This window comes from Manis javanica, chromosome 4, assembly GCF_040802235.1.
Source record: "Manis javanica isolate MJ-LG chromosome 4, MJ_LKY, whole genome shotgun sequence".
NCBI lineage: Eukaryota > Metazoa > Chordata > Mammalia > Pholidota > Manidae > Manis > Manis javanica.
This window is the reverse complement of record NC_133159.1, coordinates 181,778,016-181,801,338: the sequence shown is the minus strand read 5'-3', so window position 1 is coordinate 181,801,338 and position 23,323 is coordinate 181,778,016. Positions and strand designations below refer to the sequence as shown.

General features: G+C 61.1%; 1 protein-coding gene across 4 annotated transcripts in view; it reads right to left on the bottom strand.

Moving 5' to 3' along the window:
• BAIAP2 (BAR/IMD domain containing adaptor protein 2) overlaps window positions 1–23,323 on the bottom strand; it is a 63,886-nt gene that overhangs the window by 24,320 nt on the left and 16,243 nt on the right. For all 4 annotated transcript variants that reach the window (XR_012130950.1, XM_036997019.2, XM_036997020.2 and 1 more), the window contains exons 4-5: window positions 691–752; window positions 1–72 (exon numbers count right to left, since the gene is read on the bottom strand). Coding sequence is in view for 3 of the 4 variants with exons in the window: in XM_036997019.2 (XP_036852914.1) it covers window positions 1–72; window positions 691–752 (134 nt within the window). In the remaining variant the exon portion in view is untranslated. The remainder of the gene's footprint in view (window positions 73–690; window positions 753–23,323) is intronic.

The window sequence follows — 23,323 nt, the reverse complement described above, 5'->3', positions numbered from 1 at the left end:
ACTCAGGTACCTGGAGTCCAGCTCCACCTTCTGCTCCAGCTGCGTGAGCAGCTCGTTGTGAAAAGACTTCAGCTGGATGTGGAGAGAAACATCAGCAGTTCGTCAGCAGGAGCCCTGGACACTGGGCACCCCGTGTGAAGAAGGGCTCTGCCTGACCCACAAGCTGATGACCCCGCACGGACACGTGGGCCTCCGGGAGCAGACTCTGAACAGAAGCCTGGAATTCAGACTGTGTCGGCTTTGACAGCCATGGGGAAACCCTCCCCGCTGCCCCCTCTGCTCTCTGGTGCTGGGGAGTCACTCGGGCACAACTGACCCCAGCTATGGACCTGCACACTAACTGGGAGGGCCCTGAGTGACCCCTGGCATTAGGCCAGCAGGTCCTGGCTGGGCCGGTCATCAGGGGCCTCGTGCTCTGGACTCTCCACTCACTGCGCCCCTGAGCCTGAGACCTTCACTGGCCTGTGCCCTGTCCTCCCAGGCCCTTCAGTGTGTGCTTAGCCCCAAGGTGAGTCACCCTGCTGGGCCTGGGGTTTGTCCCCGCCCTTCTGAGAGCAGCCACGAGGCCATGCAGCGTTCCCAGGGGACGCAGGCCGCAGCACCGCCGGCTCTAGCCCTCGCCTCTCACCTGCCTGCCCGTCTGCATGTGTCCCTTCCCCCCAGAGGCCTACACAGGGGGCTGGGGCTCACCGTTTCTTCCAGCTGATTTTGAATCTGCCTGTGGACCTCAGCCATCTGAAAAAGGACGTCTCCTGGAAAGGTAGGACGGCGCAAAGAAGAGAAGGGGAGGGGAGTCAGGTGCTCTGAGTCACAGCGCCCCCCCCAACCAGGCCAGGCCCTGCGCTGCCGTCGTCTGGAGTGGCAGAAGGCTCATGCCCAGCAAGCAGTCACCCAGTGGGCAAGGGAGAGGAGTGCTTCTCCTGTGACACCCTGAGGCAGACGTGGAAAATTCTAGAACCAGGGACGTGGACCTCAAATGCATGATCATGTCAAGCCTTTGGGGGTGGTGGGGTGTAGGGTGTCCTCAAATGTCTGCATCAGAGCTTTGGGGGGGTGGGGTGCAGGGTGTCCTCAAATGTCTGCATCAGAGCTGAGGTTCATGACTAAAGCAAAAAGACTGGCAGACCCTGTTTGCACATATTCAGCCTATGTGTCAGCCTGTGAGCTCACACTCACAGATGCCAGCCATCAATGGCCCACCCACCTGGGGCCAGGCCACACCAGAGGGGGAACACACCTTCTTCAGGGGCTGTGTGGGGCATGCACAGTGACCCTCTCTGACCCCGAGGGAAGCAGGAAAGAGGCCTAGAGGCAGCAGGGCCTCTGGCCCCAGGCCTCACCTCCCAGCCAAGTGGGAACAAAGAGGAGACCGCACCCAGGCCGTGGGCCCGGCAGCGAGGGTGCCTACAGAGGCCAGCTCCCGGAGCCTGCAGGCCCGCCAGGGCACTCGACCCGGCCCCCGGGCATTTCCCCAGGCCTTCTCCCAGAGCAGCCACCTCAGGGACGTGGTGGTTCCTCGGTCCATTCACAGGAACAGGTCACCCAAGGCCATGTCAGCCCAGATGTCGGGGCTCCCGGGCCTTCACCTGCATGCTTCATGTTATGGGGGGCTGGCCTGATACTAGACTGAGGCCCCAGACACTCTGTAGGCACCACCAAATCTCAGTGTCCATACACCTCCTGGCCTCTACCACAGGGACAGAGACCAAAGAGCAGCAGGGGCGAGGCTTCCAAGGGGGGGAGGAGGAGCCCAGCCACAGCGCCTCCTTCTCCCAAAGCTCCTGGCTCCCACACAGCCATGACGCCAAAGCACGGCACCGGGGAGCTGCAGTGAGGCCTGTGCCTCGTGGCCAGTGGGGCTGAGGGAGCCCGGCTCCAGAAGCCCAGACAGCTGCAGGTGTGCGTGCAGCCTCACTGTGCCCCCAGGTGTGGACATGAAATGAGGGGTGCCCCACGGCCCAACCAGTCCTGCCCCCAGAGCCCAACACCCACCCCACATCAGCGCCCTGGACCAGGAACCCTGGCCCAGCAGCACCTGGCTCCCAGGACACTTGGGACTGCCCGCCCGCGCCTGCGGAGCTGGCGTGAAAGACCCCTGCGTCAGTCTGGGTAAACGGCTGTTTCCTGTCTGCAGAGGGAGGGGCTGGAATAGGCCATCCAGGACACGTGCATCTGATCAGCAAATATTTGCTGAGTGGCCATTTCCAGTGATAGGTGCTGACCACGTGCTGTGGACACAAATGGGGAAAAAGGCCTGTCCCTGTCTTTAGGCACAGTCACTTCCTGACAAACCCTGCTCCTAAGGTGCTGCCTAACCAGGACGCCAACCCTCGCTCACATCTGGGCCACCCAGGGTCACATGACCCAAAGGCCCTTCCAGGGGCAGCCACGAGAAGCACCCTGCCCCCAACCAGGCCAGCTAGAAACCAGAACAAGCTCCCATGGACCCTGCAGAAGGCCCTGTCGGGATGGTATGCCCTCCAAGACCAGGCCACTGGCCCTGAGGATGGTTGCCACCTGGGTCGCTTTCCCTCCCAGAGGCATAGGGGTCAGGGGGAGACCAACCTCTCCTGGTCATCTGGCCATTGCAAGCTGCCAGTGCTCCTAGCCTGATGCCCACGGGGCACAGGGGGCCTGACAAGACTGGGCACTTACAGATGGATCTCCTTCAATCGGCACAGCCGCCAGGTCCACCAGCCCACCTGGCAGGCCAGCAAGCTGGCAAGTGGCGTGGAGCTGGCCTGGCGCCCCACCCCCCGGGGCGCTCCCTACTGCCCTAGAGCCACTGGGCCACCCCTCTAGCCATGTGCCCGCCTGCCACTCCCAAGTGACTCCTGCTCAGTGCTGTTGACATGCAGATTTCAGTCAAGGGAGGAGGGGGAAGGGACACAAAGTTTCTCACCAGGCAGCTGGGACCAGGCTGCTGCCCGCCACAGGGACGTGCGTCCCACCCCAGGCCATGTGAGACCTAGCCACATGCTTCCTCCTGAGGAGACGGCGGGTGTGTGGGTATGCTGGCCACAGAGGGAGACTACACCCAGCTGGGGCAGCAAAGGAATGGAAGGCAGGTGGGTGGGGCACCATCCACGGTCACACCAGGTGAGAGTGTCACTGCAGAGGTGGGCTGGCAGGCAGGACAAGGGCGCCCAGTGCCTGTGTTTATATGTGTGCCTGTCACTGAGGGCCGGCAAGGGTGAGTGAGTGTGAACCGGAGCTCCCCTTAACCCTCCGGCAGCCGGGGCACTGCCATGGCTCTGGGCACGTGTGGCTTCAGGAGCTAGGTGGCCAGGCCATGACCATGTGGGCCATCCGGACCAGAACTCGGTTACGCGGGGTCTTGTCTCCAGACCACACTTGCCCACAAGCCTGGAGAGAGAGGGAGAGGGGGAAGACAGGTGAGCAGGGCCAGACTCTGGGAATTCCTGGTGAACGAACCATCGAATTCAAGGAAGCAAACACCTGCTAAGCTCCACGGCATGCTGGCACCTCCACGGCACTGACTGAGGCCCATCGGGGACAGAGTCCCGGAAGTTACCTCTGCTCTGGCCCCAAACACCAGCCTGACCTTGGGCCTGATGGTGCTGCAGGGATGGCACGGTGGGGGGGCACCTGGGAACAGGAAGGCCCCGCCCCTGCTGTAGCCCCTTGGTCGGGATGGGGCCGTGACCACACATGGTCAGTGGTCAACCACATGCTGAGGCGGGTGTGGAGGCTGCGCAGGCCCAGCACAAGAGGACACGGGTCTCCCTTGGCCTCTTCCGGCCCCGGCTCCATGCCTACCCAACCCCCACCTCAGGGGTCTGAGGGGCCAAGGGTGACAGGGCCAGAGGTGATATGAAGGTGCCCAGTCCCTCCCTTGACTGAAAGGAAGCCACTGGGACCCACTGGGGTGGGCGCCACCAAGGACAGCCCAGGACATAAGGCTGGGTGCTGCCACCATGTCCCACCCGATGCAGGCCCGGGCTCCCGCCAGCGCCGCGCACGAGGTGAGGCTCCCAGCACAGCCCACAGACTTCCCCTGCCCCCAGTCTGACGTGCACGGCAGGGACGCCATCCTGTGTGTCAAGAACAGCACATGCAGGGAATCCAGACCCAGGGGGCAGACTTCTAGGCGCTCAGGACCGGCCCAGAACCGCGGAGGGGCGGCTCCGGGCTCACGCTGCTTCTCGGCGCTCTCGGCTTTCCGTAAACGTCTCAGGACCCACACCCAGTGCTCCAAGCTCAGGAACCGCCTGTGGTCTCGTCTGTGTGCCTGGAACATGGGGTCTTCCATGTCGGAGTCCCTGGTCCACTTCCCAGCTCTGAGGCTGTGGGCTCTGGGAATCGGTTAAACCAAAGCCAAGGGGCGGTGGGGCCCACATGGGCGGCCTGGCTGGTGCGGGGGACCTTGGCCCCGTGTTTGGCCCTGTGGGCATCACCTTCACATGCCCACCCTTGGCCCTCTCAGCCCTCACAGGGCATCAGGTCTATAAATAAGACCCGAAGCAGGCGATGGTGGCAGTGCTCACGCACGGTCAGCGCAGTCCCAACAGGGCCAGGGCCCGTGTCATAGGCCATGCTCATCAGTCCCCCGTTACCCCTTATAAGTTACTGTCAAGATCAAATTGAAAATATACATTTTCTTAAAAGGCTGCATGCCACTAGTTCCAGGAGAGCATGTGAAAAACAACGAATAGCAAATCCTTTAGAAAAGGAATTCCTGATGCAAAAGAGAGTACATGAAGCTTCCGGAGGAGAGCTCTCCGACTCTGCTGACACGCTCACACGCACCCCAGCATCTCCACCAGCTGCAGCCCACACCCTCGGAGGTGGGCCCAGCCCCCAGTCCCACAGCGACGCCGGTGGCGCACCACCGGGAACATGCAGCCAAGGCAGGCACACAGCTCTGGGCTGCAAGCCGGTGGCCGCACAAGCCGCCCACACAGTGGATTTTACAGGCAGCTGCAGGGAGCCACATGCACGTGAAGCGTGCGAGGTGGCGGTGTGAGCGTTTGCAAGCTACCAGCAGGCCCCGGACCCAGGAGAGCTGCCAGGTGCGCTGAGCTGGCTGCAGAACAGTCACCCTTGGCATGGCGACAAGGCTGTGCCCCAAAACAGGTTCTCCGAGGAGCAGACAACCTCAAGCCATCCTTTCCACGTCCCGGAGGGCGGGCTAGTGAGGTAGAGCCAACGAGCCAGCCAAGCTGGGGCTCCATGACCCCCTGCGCCCCTTCTCCCTCTCACAAAGGCAGGGTGACACAGGGATACCTCACGAGGGTCACCCTGCCCGGGAAGGAGCAGCCCGTGGGCTTTCTACCCAGCTCCCTCTGAATGACGACACCACAGCCCCTGGGAATCCAGGTCCCTGGTTCATAGCGCAGGTAGGCCCTAAACTCGAAAAACTGGGTTTAAAGTAGCAGCTCAGACTCAGCCTTGCCAGAGCAAACAGTGGATGAATGGGGTACCTCAGCCCCAAGAGCCACCGCTCGACAGACCGCCAGGGCTCCAGAGAATCAGCAGAGGGGGAGGAGGCAGAACGCGGCTACGCCCCTGGGCGCTGGCGGGAGTGCGACGGGAAGACAGTCTCCGCCACAGAGGGGCTTGTGCGCCAGGGAACCCTGGAGCCCAGTGGCTGGGCTGGGACTGGGGCTGGGGCCCAGGAAGTCACAGGGTGCAGAGGAGAATTCAGGAGTGGGGAAGGGATAAGGGCCATCACGAGTGGGGACAGAAGAGGAGACAGGGCACAGGAGGATGCCGCCAGGCTTCATCTGGGACAAAACCGGATCAGAAACACAGAGGAACTGGAAAAGAGGCCACGCCCTCTTCAGCCCTCCTGCCAGGCGTCCGCCCTGCCAGTCAAGCAGCCAGGCCAGGGGGGAGCTGCCTCCAGCTGCACCTCCTTCAGCCCTGAGTTTTCAAATTTCTGGGACTCTCAGGAACCACAAATGGCCAGCTCATATCTCAAGATCAAGAATGGGATGCAGTTCACATGGTAATACCCTCCCTGGGGAAGCAGGGGCCAGGGCAGCTGGCACATGAACATGAGCACGCACACACGCATACATGCACACACCTGCACACAGGTGCACACACATGCACCTGTACACATCCATACATGCACACACACACAAGCACATGCATATGGGCACATGCATGCACACACGTACATACACACATCCATACACGCACACACACGTGCATACAGGCACACACATGCATACGCACACATCCATACACGCACACTCATGTGCATATGGGCACACACACGCACACACTGCACTTCCTCATGCATGGCGATGTGCTCACCATACTCCCCCACCCCAGCACAGCCCACTGGGCAGAAATGTGCAGGAAACATCTGCCAGGACATAGGCTGGTCTGTGGCTAACACAGGACAGCGATGGGACAGTCACTAGAGCCTTTGCTCCACATGACAAGTGTGACCTGCGAGCCCAAGTCATCAGCCTGTGTGCAGTGTGCAGCTGAAGACAGGCCAGATGGCCCCAGAAGCCCAGCCAGGGCTAGGTCCCGTGTCCCCCAGCGTGGTGGCCCTGCCATGGGCAATGGGCAGGAGGGACTGGTCCAGCCTTCACGCGGGGACACGGCCCATCAAGGACACGGTGCTGCAGGGCTGGCTGGACAGGATGCGGCTGGGGTCCAGGCCTGTGTGAGCCCCCGACAGGTGGCTTGTCCTCAAGCACGTTCCCCAAGCACAGCGACTGCCTCCTCTAATTCCCAGAGCATCTGCGTCACCCTGAGAAACCCCGCCCCCAGGAGCGGCCACTCCCCACCCCAGCTCCCAGCACCCAGGCCTGTCTCTGTGCATCTGCCCCTTCTGGACATTTCACATAAGCAGAATTGGGCACCTGATATCTTATTGCGTCTGGTGCCTTCACCAGGCACGAGCCTCGCCCACCAGTGCGCACGCTGGCATGTCCATCCCTTTCATGGCCACATGGCAGTCCAGCAGGCAGATTGACGCTGTTGGTCACCCGCCCATGGACCCTTGGGTGTGTCCACCTTTGGGCCGGACGATGCTGTGTGATCATCCACTCTCTTGAGGAAGCAACCTTATTTTAGGGTGCCCCTAAACTATTTGCATAAAATCAGTCTTCACAGTTCTGAGGCCTTTCCATCTGCTTACAGCAAGAGTCTGCTAGCCAGCGGACCCCGGGAAGCCTAGTAAAATGAGGTCCCCCAGACAGTGCTGTCACTTGCGGGGGTCAGAGCCTCAGAACTCCAGCGCTGCCAGGCCCTCTGCCAGCCCTCCACTGCCAGGGAGGAGCTGGAGTCAGCGCCCACCCCCAAGCACTGCCAGCACCTCTGGGTCAGGCTTCCTGCTCCAGGATGGCCCAACCCCCAGGGGAGACGAGGCAGGCCCACCACCGGTGGAGCTGCAGGTCCTAACAGGGATCGATTCCACAGTGGCAGCTGGCCTCCCGGCGGTTCTGGATGGCTCAGCATCCTTCTCCCAGGAGCCCAGGAGGCAGGCATGGGGAGGGTGGGTCACCCCAGGGAAGCCCTGCCTCTGCTGGCCGCTTGGTAGGAACTGGCTTCTGCCAAACCCTTGGGATCGTGAGGGGCACCAGGGCCCACTCACCTCTGCCTCCCTTGAGCTTTTTATTTCACTACTGCTACAAAAACATTCCCCGACAGGCCCTCAAAAATGTGCACAGTCCTTGGCAAGAACCTCAGTGCCAAGACAAGGGTGGAGGGACCCAGCTAGATCCACATGGAGCCTCTGGTGGCTACCAAGGAGAGAAAAAGGTAGAAACTAGAGAGCCACTGGCATAGAGTGAGTGTGCGATGGGCCGGACCATGGGGCGCGGTGGGCTCCAGGGACGCTAAGGCGAGGAACGGCCTGCACCAGGGAGGATGGCCAGACAGGGCACACTCGGCAGGAGAGCATGGGCAAGACTGAGGATCACAGAAGGGTCCTCAGGAGAAGGTACAGAGATGGTCTTGCTCAGAGGTCAGGGCAAGGTCAGGACCAGGAGGAGGAGAGCACCCTGGCCTGACACGCCCGTCCTATGGCAGATGACGCAGAGGACAGCCACGCACCCCGGGTGCTCTCAGAACTTCCAGAAGGATGGCACGGACAAATGCGTGGCCTCCGGGGCCTGGCCAATAGCAGGGGTTGGCGGGATGCACTCAATCACTTAGCACATGTTCAGGGACACAGGACCTCACAGGTGACATCTCAAAAATGGGAGAACATTCAAATGATCCCCAAATTGGGCCCTTCGGGGAAAGATGAGATTGCAGACGACTAGAAAAAATTACATGTGCTGGATTCTTAAAAGGTACAGACTCCAGCAACTGCAGGCTGGTCCCCTGGGTGAGAGCCGTTACGCAGCAGAGGCCACTGCTCCTGGCCTGAGGCGCCTGCTCAGACACTGACTGTAGGCCAGCCCCACGGCTGCTCATGGAGCACCTGCCAGGCGCCGTTGCCGGTGAGCCAGGCGCCCCACCCTGCCTTCACAGCCTGCGCACACTCCTGGGAGAGGCAGGCGAACAGGTGACGGGAGGGTGGCGGGAAGGCAGAGAGAAGAGCAGGCGGCCAGGCAGACCAGGACGAAGGCCAGCAGGCCGGAGGGGGCGCGGTGATGGAGGACGTGACTTTGGCGGCCACAGGGGGCAGCTGGCAGCAAGGACCCCTGTCTTGTCGCTTCTCCAGCCCTAGACCAGGACAGGTGCACAGACACCTCCAAATTGAACTCAGCAAGATGCCAGGCAGTCGGTCCCCTACGACACCCAACCCTGGCTCAGGGGCACTCAGATTTGGGCAGAGGGACACTCTGAGGCCAGTTCTGCAGCCACACCAAGAGGCATCCATTAGCGGCTCTGCGCAGGCACCAGGGGGTTCACCCGAGATCAAAAGGCCATGAGTCCCGGCTTTGCCAAGGCCATGCTTCTAAGCAGCCTAGGAGACAGAAATTCTCCTCCCAGCTCCACCGTCCAAACCTCTGGAAAAGCTTCAAGAATAACAGAGCAAATGTATGTACAGTTGTGTGCACACACGCTTTGGCTGAACCATCTGAGTAGCAGCAGCGTGCGTCACGGCATGGCCCCCGACACAGCCGGCATCCTAAGAGCAAGGGCCTGCGGCCACATCAGCACACCGCCATCCTGATGCTCAGGCAGCCTCCATCGACAGGACCCTCTTCCAGGGAAGAACCCACCATGTGCCCCAACACTCCATCGTGCCATCTGGGAGCTCCCCACCCAGCCCTCTAGTCTCTTTCAATAACCGCTCCTGCTTATTTGAATGCTGCCCCACATGCCTTTGGAACAAATCGTGAACAGGTTTACACGTGGGATGCGAGGAGTGGGTGCCGGGCGGCACCAGAACCCTCATCTCCTCTCCCGGGTGTCAAGTCTTTACTCTAGTTAGTCTAGAGTCCTTCTCAACACTGACGTTTTTAAAGATTCAGGCTGCTTTTCTGTTTTGCAGAAACTTGTTCGTATAACCTGCAAATGACAGGAAGCTGAGAGGGGGCAAGAATCTGGGAGGAAAGGACAGGGTGGGGGAGGGGCCTAGGGCCCCGGGTCAGCCCTCAGCCCAAGCCCGCAGATGCTGCAGCTCATGCCCCTGCCTGGGAAGGTGCAGGGTGGGCCAGACCCCGCCCAGGGGCCCCCCAGGGCCGTCACGCTGGGCTCTTGGTCCCGAAGGAGTGAGGGGGCATTTCATGAGGACTTGAGCTAACACCCCACTTAAGCTCAAAAAGGAACACGGTTTTGCCAACACAGCATGGCCCAAGGCGACGGGCTTGGTGACAGGTCTCATGAGGAAGGCCAGTGGCTGGAGCTGACCCCACAGGGGATAAAGGGGCTAAGGAACTGGTTGGCTCCTGACCACAGGGCTGGGTACACCCCACGCAAGGCCAGGCCTCCAAACCCTGTGACCACCCACGTGGCTTCCAGAATCCAGGCCCACAGGGCCACCCAGTGGGGACCCTCCTCATACCTGATCACCCTGAGGAACGGGGAGGAGGCGGGGCGCACAGCTGGGCAGTCACGACTGAAGCCCCAGTCTCTGCAGGGCATGGGGCGGGGGCGGGAGGGGCCTTCCGGTGGCAGGGCCTCGAGCCCACTGCCACACACAGAGGGTCCAGCCTCGGGGCAGAGACCGGTTTCTGCTCTGGCACCTGTGCACTGACAGGAGGATGCCTGCATCAGGGAGGTGACCGACCCTAACAGAGGGGCATCTGTGGGGAAAGGGCTCCGGCCAGCAGAACCTGGCAGACCTCATTTCCTCATGGCTTCAGTGGCTTATCTGGTGCCAGGGTTGAACCAGTATGACCATGCCCCTCGCGATCAGGGGTGGGGAGGGAGAGGCACCGGCCATGGTCCCTGCCCAGGGAAAGGGCCAGGCCATCACCTGCCTCCATTTTTAGTGATAGTGACAATGACAGCCTGGTATCTGGGCACAGCCCCACCCGGTGCCGGCAGGCCTTTGCAAGAGGGTGGCGGGTGAAACGGTTAAGGGAATGCGCAGAGACAGGAAGGCCCCCACCTGTAGGCAGTGTTCATTCTCCCTGCCAATCAGGGTCTGGGCCTGCAGAGGGCCACGGCCTGCCTGTTGTCTGGGGGGTGGGCGCCGCCCATGCCCCTTTCCTCCCACCCAGCTGGTGACAGAGTGAGATTGGGCGAGGTTCCAAGTATCGGGGGTCCAAGCACCAGGCTCCTTCCCCGCCATGCCCACTGCGTGCACCTGTGTCCTTCCCTGGTAGGAGCCAGCCATGCTTGTCTCTGACTCTGCTGTAAAGTCGGGTCTGCACAGGGCTGAGGACACAGGCCCAGGGAGCCGCCCAGGAAGGTGCTGTGCTGGGGTGCACGGGCAGGGCAGCTGCTGCTTTGAAAGAAGGAGTGTCTTAAGCACCATCGCAGACATGGGGAGTGCTGCCAGGAGCCCGGCTCTCAGGCCTGGGGAAGGGGAAGTGCCGGCACTCTCAGACGGCACCGGGAGACCACAGACAGCACTCGGCTCCCAGGATGGGATTCTGCAGGGAATCCAACCATGAAGGCCTGTGCACCAAGGCCCGGCTCACGTGTGAGCCCTGGGGCAGCACCTGGCCCTGGGGACCCAAGTCACAACCATCACCTCTGAGAGTCCCCCTGGGGCTGCCGCCAGCCCTGTTGAGGAGACATGTGCCCCCTCCAAGGCCCCCATGACTCCCACTTGGTTTTACTCCCTCCCCAGGGTGTGACTGTGCGACAGGCCAGGGGATGGCACGCTCTGGTGGGGCTACAGTGAAGATGGCTCAGGAGGCAGGTGGCCCAGGGCTGGTGGCTGCACCCTGGAAGGTCCAAGCCCTCCAGGACCCTGGATCATAGCCGCCGGGACACCCCCAGGGACCGGGCCGCAAGGCTGTGACTGCAGCCACGAGGCTGGCCTGTGTGCCAGGAGGGGTGGGGGAGTCGTGGGTGCTCCCTGCCTCCTCCCAGGCAGAGCCACATGCCGGAAGAATCCTCAGCAACCCCAGATGGTGCTGGAGGCTGCAGACAATGCATCTGACCTTCCTTCAGGGACTTGACCTCCAGCCTGTCTTCCTGGAGCTGGACTTGAACCTGGCGGGAGGGCCATGCAGTCACTGACAGGCCAATCCCTCGCTCCTTTTAGTCACCAGTGGCCACCGAGGGCACCAAAACACCCACGTTTCCGGTGTCTGTCTTCAGGAGGGGCGGGAGCCCCTATTCCCGCCGGATGGCAGGTGGGCTCCGCGCCCAAGGGTCAGCTGCTCAAACTTGGCTGGGAGTGCACATCACCTTCTGGAGTCTTCTGAAGCAAATATCCATAATGCTCAGTTATTCTGGTGGCTTCCAGAGCAGAAAGGCACCCGAGAGAGTCGATCAGCAGATGCCTGAACAAGGCACGAGCACAGCGCTCTCATCGCAGGCAGGCAGACAGACGGCCATGAGGGCCACTGGGGCGGGACATGGCCCCAGACAGTGCCATGGGGCCACCCCCCAGGGACCAGCTACCAACCCCACCATCCTCTCTGCTGGCCTCCTACCACCAGCTTCTCCCTGGGAAGAACAGGGTTTTCCCCCACCTACAAAAAAGGCGAAAGTGGAGCGGGGAGGTAACCCAGAGAAAAATCGATAGCCGTGTTGCCATGGTGATGAGACAGCCAGCAGTCCTCAAGGATGTGCTGTTCTGAGGGAAGCAGACCGAGGACCCATCAGTGCCAACGTGCCAGCGCGGGCCACCTGGGCCGCCGTTTGCCCAGGCCAGCCTCCTTTCCCTGTGCTGACCGTCCCGGGCCACCACCCCAGCCTGTTCCAGATCAGGTCCTGGGCTGGCATCCATCACACTTGGCTGTCTGCTCTGCGTCTTGGACTCTCAGGCTGTTCCAGGACTCCCGAGCCAAATCTGTGTCAGACGCTGTCCGAGGGCGGCTGGCATGCTCTCCAGCGTCTAGGGTCACCGAATGGGGGCGGGCTCCTCAGCTGCCTATCCACGGTGGCTAGGGTCTTGCTGACAGGGCGATGTGGAGTGAGTGAGTGGCTGAGCTCCGTCATGCAGAGCAGGGCGCAGAGCTTGGCAGGGACTTTGAGTTGATCTGCTGTCTCCCTGAGGGCCAGGGGGCCTGGCTGAGCATGGCCCTTAGCAGCACAGGGCAAGCAGGCTGGCGAGATGGGGGCAGCATCCCCTACACCCGCTTCTCGCCCCACTGTCACCCAGATGCCCCAGCTGGCAGCCTGGCTGCCCCTCACGATGCCGGGCCTGCTGCCTGCTGCAGCTTGCAAGGAGGTGTAAGGTGCTAGCAGAGCACAGAGGCCTCTTCCTACACCCCCACTGGCAGTGAGGCCTGTGCGCCAGAGGCCCAGCCCCGCTGCAAGAGGCACCTTCCACAAGGCGTGTGGATACCTGGCCCCAGTGGGCCCGTCCTGACCAAGCCCCCAGGTGCTGCTCAGCCCCTCACCGAGCACCCTAAGGACCCTCCACCATAAGCAGCACCCGACTCAGCCTGCCCCGGCACTGCCTGGTGGATATCTCCTGGGGACAGTCTCAGACACGGGCATGCTCTGACCTTACGGGACACAAGCAGGGACTGAGGCCATGTGGGGAGTGCTGGGCACCAGTCCCCAGGCCACTGCAGTCAGAATGCCAACAGTGCCTCTGATGTGCCTGCCTCCCACCAATATGGGGAACCCCAGCAGCCGCTGGCATCCCGGGGACAGGCAGGGATCTGCCACGGAGGCTTCTGGGTCAGCATTTGTGCCTACCCCGCAGCCATACTCCAGGGACAACGAGCTGCTCCCCTCCTTGAACCCCCACTTCAGGCTGCTGGCACGCTGAGGAATAGCACAGGCTGTTGGCACCGGGCTTCAGGAGACACTCTGGGGCCACGGGACCAGGGGTACTTGGGATGCTGGCCACCATGGAAACAGTCTCCCTGGTACCTTAAGCTCCAGGCCCCAGGCTGGCCAGGGCCTACCACCGCAGAGGCTTAGAGGCCGCAGGATGGGGCCAGGACGTGGGACAGCAAACGGGTCCCTCTCAGCACAGAGACCTCAGCAGGTCCTCACAGACCAGCGCAGCCTGTCGCCGCCAGGTGACGCGCTCAGGATGGAAGTACAGCTGAAGGCACTGTTCTTCTCCTCCCAAACAGGAACCCCCACAGGCCTGGTGGGCCCAGCCAGTCCTCCAGAGAAGACCCAGGCAGGCAGCACCATCCCCTCAATATTCCCACCCGGAGCAGGTGCCCAGACGCTGAGGGAGCAGGAACACGGGCTGAGCTCACTCTCCTGACATCACAGCTGCCACTGAGATGTGGCCGATCCAGTTAAGATGCTCACTAATCTCTTCTGCAAAGGCTCAATCTGACACCAGAAAGCTCTCAGCGCAGGCAAAGCTGGTGTACCAGGGGACCCTGAGAAGGGACCCCCCGCCCTGGCCCCAGCTGCCAAGCTGGACAAGCGAACACAGCCTAAGACGTGAGGCCATCCCCCTGCCCTCTGGCCTCAAGCTAGCATCCACACAAAGCTGACCTGAGGACGGCCAAGCCCTGGTGGAGCGACAGGACCTGAGGCAGCCCAGGAGAGCGGGGTCTCATTCCTGGGGGCTCGGGGCTGTCTACACGGCAGCCCCAGCAGGTGCTTGCCTAAGGAGCACCCCCTCCACATGCTCCTGGGGGCACAGGGTGCATAGTGGGGGTGAGCCTAGGCGTTATTAGCTGAGAACGGGAAGTAAAGGCAGGCTGCAGGCAGAGTCCAGCCCCACGCTGGCCACAGGAACACCGTCTGCTGACGGCCATCTGTCATGGAGGCCCATGGCCACCACGGGATAGCAGACATGGGGGCTGTGAGTCAAGCCCCTCAGGGGTGTGATACTGACGCAGCTCCACTGTGCGGGTTTAATAAATGGCATTTTTCAGGAGGTTTTAGCATCAAAGACAGGTCCTGCTGTTAGAGTCTGACAGCAGGTGGCACATCAGGCTGCTGTCACATGACCGAAGGGGAGGCTGGGACACATGTGAGCCTCCGCGTCAGGTGTGAGTGGCTCTGCTGAGGCAGATGGGACAGTAATGCAGACACAACTTCCAACAGGGAGCACAGAAGCCAGACCAGGTGGGCAGTCTGACCACGTGGCAGCCCAGTGCCCCATCTCAGAACCACCTCTGCCAACAGGAACCACCTGGCAACAAAGTTCCCCGGGGCCACATGGCCAAGGGTGTTGCCTGTCGCCAGGCCCTGCGTGTCGGTGACACCACACGGGCACAGGTCACTGCATGCGTCTGAGCCTGGGGCCGACCTGGAGAAAGGGCCACCGCTCAGATGCCTGCAGGAGCAAGACGAGGTGCCCAAGTCCCACCGGGTGTGGGAACACTTGCCTCTCTTCTTCACTCACGGAACCAGGTGTGGATGGGAGCCAACTGGCCGGGGTGTGTTCAGGCCACACCTTAATGCAGTGACTTAGCGGCCTAACCCAGCCCAGTTTCAGGCTGGGGGAACCAGCAAGCATCCTTCCTGAGGCTGAGCCCAGCCCAGGGCTCCAGCCGCTCCCCGGGTGCGGGCGCAGGTGCACGTGCAGGCTGAAGGCAGCCGGGTGCAGGCCCAAGGGCCCTGCAAGCTCACACATGCCCCAGGATCACAAACAAGCTCCTCTTCAAAGGCAGAGAAGAGCTGCCAGCCCTCAGCCCTGCCGATGGACAGACAGGCAGGGCAGGTTCAACAAGGGTTCTGACGGGAGCAGGAAGCTCAGCCACACGTGGAGGCCACAGTGCGCTCAGGTGCCCACGGCGAGGGTGCCTCACTTCAGACAGCACTGCCTTCCTGGAAAGCCCAGGGCTCTCTGGAGGGCTGTGGGGCCTCGGTCTCCCTGCAGGGCCAGGGACGGCCAGAGGGCGGGCAACACAACCTCTTCTTGCATGAGTGCTTCCAGCCCAGAGTGCCTGAGCCAGCTGCCCACCTACTCACGCTTACACACTGTACCAGGATCAGGTGTGTTGGGCCCCTGCCTGCACCGCCTACTTTGCCCACCTCAGCCCAAGTCCAGCTCTTTGCACAGTGCCCCAGTGGGAAGGAACCAGGGGCCTGGCTACAGGCTGCCATCCGGCAGGTGGGCATGCTCTGGTGTGCAGCACCCCGGGGGTACCCCAGGCCAGGGCACAGCTGTCGGTGAGGCGGACTGGACAGCACCCTTCCCTGCACAAAGGACCAGAGCGACACCCACGGTTGGCAGCCCCGGGAACTGACACTGGGGAAGCCAGGACAACACACTGTGGCCCTGTGCCAGGCCCACCCTCGAGTGGCCACGATGTGGAACAGAGGTCCAGAAGGCAGCCTGTCCACCACCTGGACAGGGAGCATGTGCTTTCAGCCCCACAGGCAGGGCCACGTATGCTGGTGGTGCACACAGAAGCGGGACAGAGAAGCAAGGTGATGAAGAAACACAGGGGCAGCAACATGGCCCAGAGACATGGCAGCCGTGACCTGCCTGCACCCAGCTGGGGGCAGCACCCGGGGCTCCGTACACTGACCCTGTGCCTTGGCATGGACGGACACATCCTGAAACTTAAAGCTTGAAGTGGTGGAGTGCCCGGGGACACAGCCTCTGCCCCTAGTTCTCCTCGGCTTGGCCCTCTGCTGGGCAGCTCTTCGGATGGTGCCCGGGACAGGAGACAGACGCCAGTACCCCGCTGTGCCCGGAGAGCCTCTGATGAGCTGAGAGAACACCTGAGAGCAAAACGAACAACCCCAAGACCTGAGCTGAGCAGCCCCAAAGCCCATCCTGGGACAGCCCAGCAATACCCACCACTGTTTGGCTGTGCTCGAGACAGGGGTGGGGGAGCAGGAGAAACAGACACACTCAGATCCCAGCAAGTCCGGGGCTCCTGGGCCCATCAGCCCAGGAGCGTGAGCCCCTCCAGGGCGGCCGCCCTCAGCCACCACCGGCATTTGGCTGTGGGGACAGCGCCCACACACGCCGGGGACTGGCCACTGCCTGGAGCCGCAGGTCAGCCCGAGCAAGAACAGGCAGCCAGGCAGGATGAGGCCCTGGAAGGCCACCCATGTGCGCAGACAGAAGGGGCAGGGCCTGCCTGTGTGACACCACGCGTGGGCTGCAGGTGGCACTGAGGCCTCAGCAGAGGGGAGGGTGAAGGTCAGAGAGACTGAAGTTAACCAGTGCTCAGTCAAGGGTGGGCGGCTGTGGGCCAGGGGTTAGAAGGGCTTCAAGAAGGTTGCAGAATGCACGCTGTGCCTGTACTCACTGAGTAGCAGCCTGCAGAATAAAGCCAAGCCCTCAGTGTTTTCATTCCAGTGACACCAAGAAGGGGTTCCCCGAGCACAGCCTGGCGCTGGGAGCAGAGCTGAGGAGACGAGGAACAAAGGGGCAGCAGGCAGTCTGACCGACTTGCCTCTGGGCACCGCTGTGCGTGCGCACTCGTGGGAGCTCTGCTGGGCGCCTGAGGGCAGCTCCAAGCAGTGTGCCTTTCCTGGGGGGCGTTGCCGTCAGGACCCTCTTCTTTGCAGGAAGGATGGGAACAGGGCTGTGCTGGGACAGGGGTCGGGGGGCAGTGTCTCCACGGCAATTAGACAAGGGTCAGCGCGGTCGAATCCGACGCGCCAGCAGGTGGTCTGCCTGGAGAGCAGAGCAGGGGCCAAGGAGGTGCCCGTGGGACCGGGAGGGAAAGGCAAGGAGGCCCTGAGGAGCAGGGAGGGGGGCCAGAGCACAAAAGGGGCAGTGAGGGGACTGGCCAGGGCCGCTGTCACTGCCTGCCAGCAGGCCCCAAACCCACAGCGCCAGGGCTGAGCCCAGACAGACGCAGGCAGGAAGGCAGCAGCGAGAAGGGAGAGAAAGCCCCACCTGTCTGCGTTCCAAGCACCCAACAACTTGCGGGCCAAGCAGCACGTGGGCCTGGCCTGGGACGCTACCGGGAGGGCAGAGCCCCACCTCCCCAGGAGCACTCACTCCTCCAGGGTCCTGGCGCACCCCACAGACAGCAGGGACACTGCCTCTTTTCCCTCCTGTCCCGGGTGGAAGGCCTTGGAGGAGAAAGTGTCAGAAACGAGCAATTCCGCAGGAGGGACCAGCATCAAACAAACAGACCGAAAAGCAGGACTTTCAGTTAGGGGCGGAGCAGGGCACCGCAGCAGGACAGGGCTCAGGTCAGAGAGATGCGTCCGCACACCGTGTGCTCCACACACACAGTGACACACCTGGCAGGCGCGTGAACACAGCCACGGAGCACGAGCCCACCATCCTGGGCACGACGCACTCCTGTTCTTATCATTATGTAGGCGAAGTTACCGAAGTTTTGAACACAATTAGGAACCTCCCACCCACAGTCGGAGACTATGTGATCTCCTCAGACCTCACACACGCGTGCAAACCCAGGCCACACACTGGACAGAACAGCCTGCCGGTGAGCACCCGAGACTCCGGGTCATCCGGGGGTCAGCACAGGCCCCCACACCTGGGGTCTCGGGCCCCCCCAGGGAGGGGGCCCCGTGAGATGCCCATGGCCACAGGCGGAGTTAAGGGAACCAGGACCCCACACAGCTGGGAGGACAATGCGTCCTAAGCAAGTGACTTCAACACTGAAAACCCCAATGACACTCTTCATGGGCACAGCGGCCAAAATGTGCCACTAAGCCCCAAATCCCTCCAGACTTAGCCAAGAGCAAAGAACCCCAAACCTGGAATTTCTGCCAGGGCTTCATGGCGGAGGTGAGCAGCTCACAGAACCCAGAAGACCTTGCTGGCTGGATCCCCTGCCTCTGGTACACTGGCACCCAGCACACAGCCCAAGCTGTACAAAGTGGGAAAAGTTTATCCCACTAGTGCCCAAGATGCCAGCCTGGCTTTGATTTTCCCCTCCAAGAACCAGGTCGGAGTCAGAGCTGATGGGTAGCGGCTGCTCCTCTGCCTGGGGGTCGAGGCGGCCTGCAGGGTGGGGCTCGCCCACACAGAAGGCAGCATGGGGGCATGAGAAGAGACGGTGGCTGTGCCGAGGCTCCCACAGATGGGAGCATTCCAAAGAAAGGCTCACACTGAAACCTCACAGACCTGGAGTGGAGCCGCCGTGCAGGGCAGCCCCGTAGAAGCACACAGGAGCCATCGCACGGGACTCAGCCTTGTGGTCCCAGGGACCAGCCCACTCAGGGCAGCAAACCCACCAGGGACACCACAACATTCTACAGCAGTGAGAACAGAACAGCACTGAACACAGAGGCGCTCTGAGCCGGAGGACCACAGGGGGTGCCCCAGCCCCCAGGAGAGGCCAGGACCCGCCTGCAGTTCTAAGCCAGCCAAGCCTTTAAGAAGAGAAACATCTGCAGGTGACATGGGCTCAAGAATGTGTTTCCCACTTACCTGCTGAGGAACCATTAAAGAGAAGGATCACCTCCACTAACTGAGGGAGAAACAGGACTGGAAAAATGCTCAAGACCCAGAAAACACAGTCATGGGGACAGAGAAGAGGTGTTCCCTGCACAGGAGGATGAGGTCTAAAAGGAGGCAGTGGTGCAGCTGGCCAGGAGGAGCCCGGGTGCCGAGGGCCGGGGAGGCTAAGGATGGCACAGCCCAGGTGCCGAGGGCCGGGGAGGCTAAGGATGGCACAGCCCGGGCGCCGAGGGCCAGGAGGCTAAGGATGGCACAGCCCGGGCGCCGAGGGCCAGGAGGCTAAGGATGGCACAGCCCAGGTGCCGAGGGCCGGGGAGGCTAAGGATGGCACAGCCCGGGCGCCGAGGGCCAGGAGGCTAAGGATGGCACAGCCCGGGCGCCGAGGGCCGGGGAGGCTAAGGATGGCACAGCCCGGGCGTCGAGGGCCAGGAGGCTAAGGATGGCACAGCCCGGGCGCCGAGGGCCGGGGAGGCTAAGGATGGCACAGCCCGGGCGCCGAGGGCCGGGGAGGCTAAGGATGGCACAGCCCGGGCGCCGAGGGCCGGGGAGGCTAAGGATGGCACAGCCCGGGCGCCGAGGGCCAGGAGGCTAAGGATGGCACAGCCCGGGCGCCGAGGGCCAGGAGGCTAAGGATGGCACAGCAAGAGCCAAGCAGTGAGCCCAGAAGTGATGACCAACTCTGGGGAACAGTTGCAAGAAAAATCATAATCAGAGTCGTAACAATAAAAACCCATGAACTATGTATGGTTCAAGAAAAATATCAATCAGATTTCATTAAAATTAAACATTTCTGTTCTTTTAAAAATAGTTATAAAAATGGAAGGCAAACAAGGTTGGGAGAAGATATTTTCAAAATATAAATGTGACAAGCAGTTCTAGCTCAATATATAGAGAACTTTCACAACCCAATAGTAAGACAAAAACCCAACATAAAAAAAAAAGAGGGGAAAGATTTGAACAGACGCTTCACCAAAGAAGGTAAACAAATGATGAATGAGCACAAGAAAAGATGCTCAAATTGTTAGTTCATTAGAGAACTGAAAATCTGGAAATACCCCAGACAGGAAACCCAAAAGCCCATCAACAGGAGAATATATAGGCAACCGGGCCACGTGCACAGCAGACACCCTGGCCGAAGTGCACAGGAATGGGGGTGACTTCCAAAATACTCGTGCAGGTTAAAGCAGCCGGACCTGGCGGAATGCACACCCCGTAGCTTCCCACTCGTGAGTCCGGCCAACACACACCAGGCCCCCTGCAGGAAGCACGTCAGCGCTTGCCTGGTACGGGGGCCCCGGAAGGAGAGGGGCAGCAGAGAGTTCCTGGGGGCCCCCGAATACTTCAGGGGTGATGGAGCTGTTCGTGATCTTCACAGGTGTCCACATATCCAAACTCATCACATCTGCTTCACTCCAGGTACACCTCGAGGAAGCCGCACATGCCGCGGCCGTGAGCACATGGGTCTCGGCAGCACAAAGCGCTCAGCCTGCCACCACAGAAATGCTGCGTGGATTTAAGCAAGAGTTGTGATCATACTGGGTCAGGAAGGGGACGGTATGAAAATGCTAAATCCAATTCTCTAAGAATGCATTAGACAGTGTCTGAAATAGAAAAGAAGAAACAGCAGAAACCTGCCTTTTTAGATGCATGGATGCAACAGCCAGGAAGCGGCTAGCACCGCAGGAGGCCCTGTCTCTGAGAAGTGGGCCTCTGGGGCAAAGGGACTGACTTTTTCTTTTTTTTAAAGGTATGATTGATATACACTCTTATGAAGGTTTCACATGAAAAGCAATGCAGTTACTACATTCACCCATATTATCAAGTCCCCACCTATACCCCACTGCGGTCCCTGTCCATCAGTGCAGCACGTTGCCGGAGATCCACCATGTCCCTTCTCTGTGATACACTGTTCACCCGGTGATCCCCCACACCATGTATCCTGAACATAATACCCCTCAGGGACTAACTTGTTTTTAAACCAAGTGTTCTAAACCAGGTGCTGCTCTGATAGAAATTCAGCTTCCAACCACGAGACCCAGCAATTCCATGCCTGGCCATAGGTGAAAAAAGTACCCACACAAGTACTTGTACGTGATCGCTCACAGCAGCACTATTTAAATTACTCAAAGGGTGGAAACAATCCAAATGTTTGGCGCTGGGAATGGGTGAAGAGGTCGTGTTGTATGCACGCCGTGGAATATTACTCAGCCATAAAAAGGAGGAGACTGACACCTGCTGCAAGGATGAACCTCAGAAACCTTGTTGACTGAAAGAAGCCGGACACAAAAGGCCCCCATGGGTCATTGCACGAGTCTGTGCACAGGAAATGTCACAGCAGCGGTGGCCTCTGGGTCCTGTGGGCGCAGGGCAGATGGGTGGCTTCCAGGGGCTGTGGGCAGGGGAGGAGAGGTCACTAACAGGTGTGGGGTTTCTCGGGACAAGCTCTGGGACAGACACACCAGTGGACAGACAAGAAACTGGTGTATGGTATGCCTCCAGGGGGCGTGGCCTGTGGTGTGTGAATTACGTCTCGATAAAGCTGTGACTTGAAGAAAAATTCAATGCCAGAAGCAGGGGGTGTGGCCTCAAAGAAAATGTATGTTGGTCCGGGTCCCTGGCTCCTGACTCAGAGCTCCTAAATCCCTTGGGATGTCTTTTGTTCAAATGAAGTGACTCTTTGGTGGGTTCCCAGAGGGCTTCAGGTGGGGGCTGGGGAGACCGGAAGGACCAGCTGTGACTGCAGTCGGGGCTTTGCTCCTGTGGCCCCCATGGCCCCCGTGCCGCAGGCTGAAACACCTCCATGATGAGGCCCCTGTGACAAAGCCTCCAGGTCAGCCCTAAACCACGGGGTGCACATGTGCCGGGAGGGTGGGCACCCCGACTCTGCAGGGGCAGGGCTCCTGTACTGGGGACCCCCCAGACCTCGCCCTGTGTGCCTGTCCACCTGGGTCTTCACCTGTGTCGTTCATTATATTATCTATAATAAGCCACTAGGAGCGGGTGAGCGGGTGTTCCCGAGTTCTGTGAGCCATTCCAGCAAATTATACAACCTGAGGAAGGGGTCACGGGAACCCGAATTTGTAGACAAATCAGACAGAAATGTGGGTAACTGGGGGCCCACTGCTTGCGACTGGCCTCTGCAGCAGGGGCAGTCTGGGGAGGAATCCTCAGCCCGTGAGGTCTGCCCTAAGCCCAGGGAGAGGCTGTTACAACCGAACTGGACTGTGGCGGCCAGCTGGGGCGCTCAGGGCACAGGAGGACTGGCTGGACAGGAGCATCTGGTGTCAGAAGAGTCTGGGCGGAGGAAATAGTGCCCTCCTTCCACCGGGATCTCGCCAGGCCCCTCTGAAAACACGCGGCAGGAGGCCCTACTGGGTGATGGGCCCCGCGCTCCCAAGGAGCCCCTGGAGAGATTTCAAAGCTCTACAAACAAACTGGAAGCTCCCTGATTCCAGCCAGAGCTCCTGGAGCGCAAGGGGTACCTCGGCAGCCCTCCCGGCTCAGCTCGCACCCCTTCCTGCACCCCCTGGGCCTGTTCACAGCAGCCACCCCAAACATTCCGCCAGCAGGAAGTTGTGGAATCTCACCGGTTTTGGACACACCTACTGACACTCTGGGACACAGGAGCCCTGCTGTCCTGTGGGAAGGGCCCTGCCCGCTGCGTGTGTGTGTGAGGGCAGAGAGGGGGCATGCCTGGCCCTCTAGAGCAGGCGTCCCCTCAGCCACCACGTGATTAACCTCGATGAGAAAATGCCCCCTCACAGACACACACGCAGGGTCACACACGACACTGGCCTCCCTGAGGGGGCAGGGGACCCAGACCATGGCTGTAGGATCTGCAGTCGGGGGCCCAGTAGTACCAGAAGGGGCCCCCACGTGGCCTCTGAGCCCACAGCCAGTTAGTCAGGAAGGAGTCCAGGCCTCCATCTGCCCAGACGTCCTGCACGTCACCAACCTGGGGGCCTGGCAGCCTGACCACCACGGTTCGCGTCCTCGGGCCCTCTGCATGCCCGTGGGGCTGCCAAGGGCAGTCAGCACACGTCCACAGGAGGCCAGATGGTTGCCCTCAAGACACTGGGCTGGAGAGCAGATCGGCCTTCCAGACGCGGGAGGAAGGCCCACCATGCCAGCCGCAGAGCCCAGAGCCCAGTGGTGTGAGAGCCCGGTGCTGGCCCCTCGTGCTGCCCGGCCATGTCCGCCTATAGCCTCCTGCCCCTCCCTCTCCCCCCAGTCGGGGCAGGTCCCAGAACCGTGTGTGTCAACAGCAGCTGTGTTCTCACACTGGCCTCCAGGAAACCAGGACGCGGCTCTTGCTCTGCCAAGGTGGCAGTCCCAGGGCTCACAGCACACACCTGGCAGGCTTCTGTGGGGCACGGTGCTGACCTGGGGCCCGCTAGGCCCCTAACAGGCTCAGGCCTCCACGTCCTCAGACAGCGGAGTGGCAGAGGCCACTGCAGAGTCCACAGTGGCCAGGCCAGCTTGTGGTGC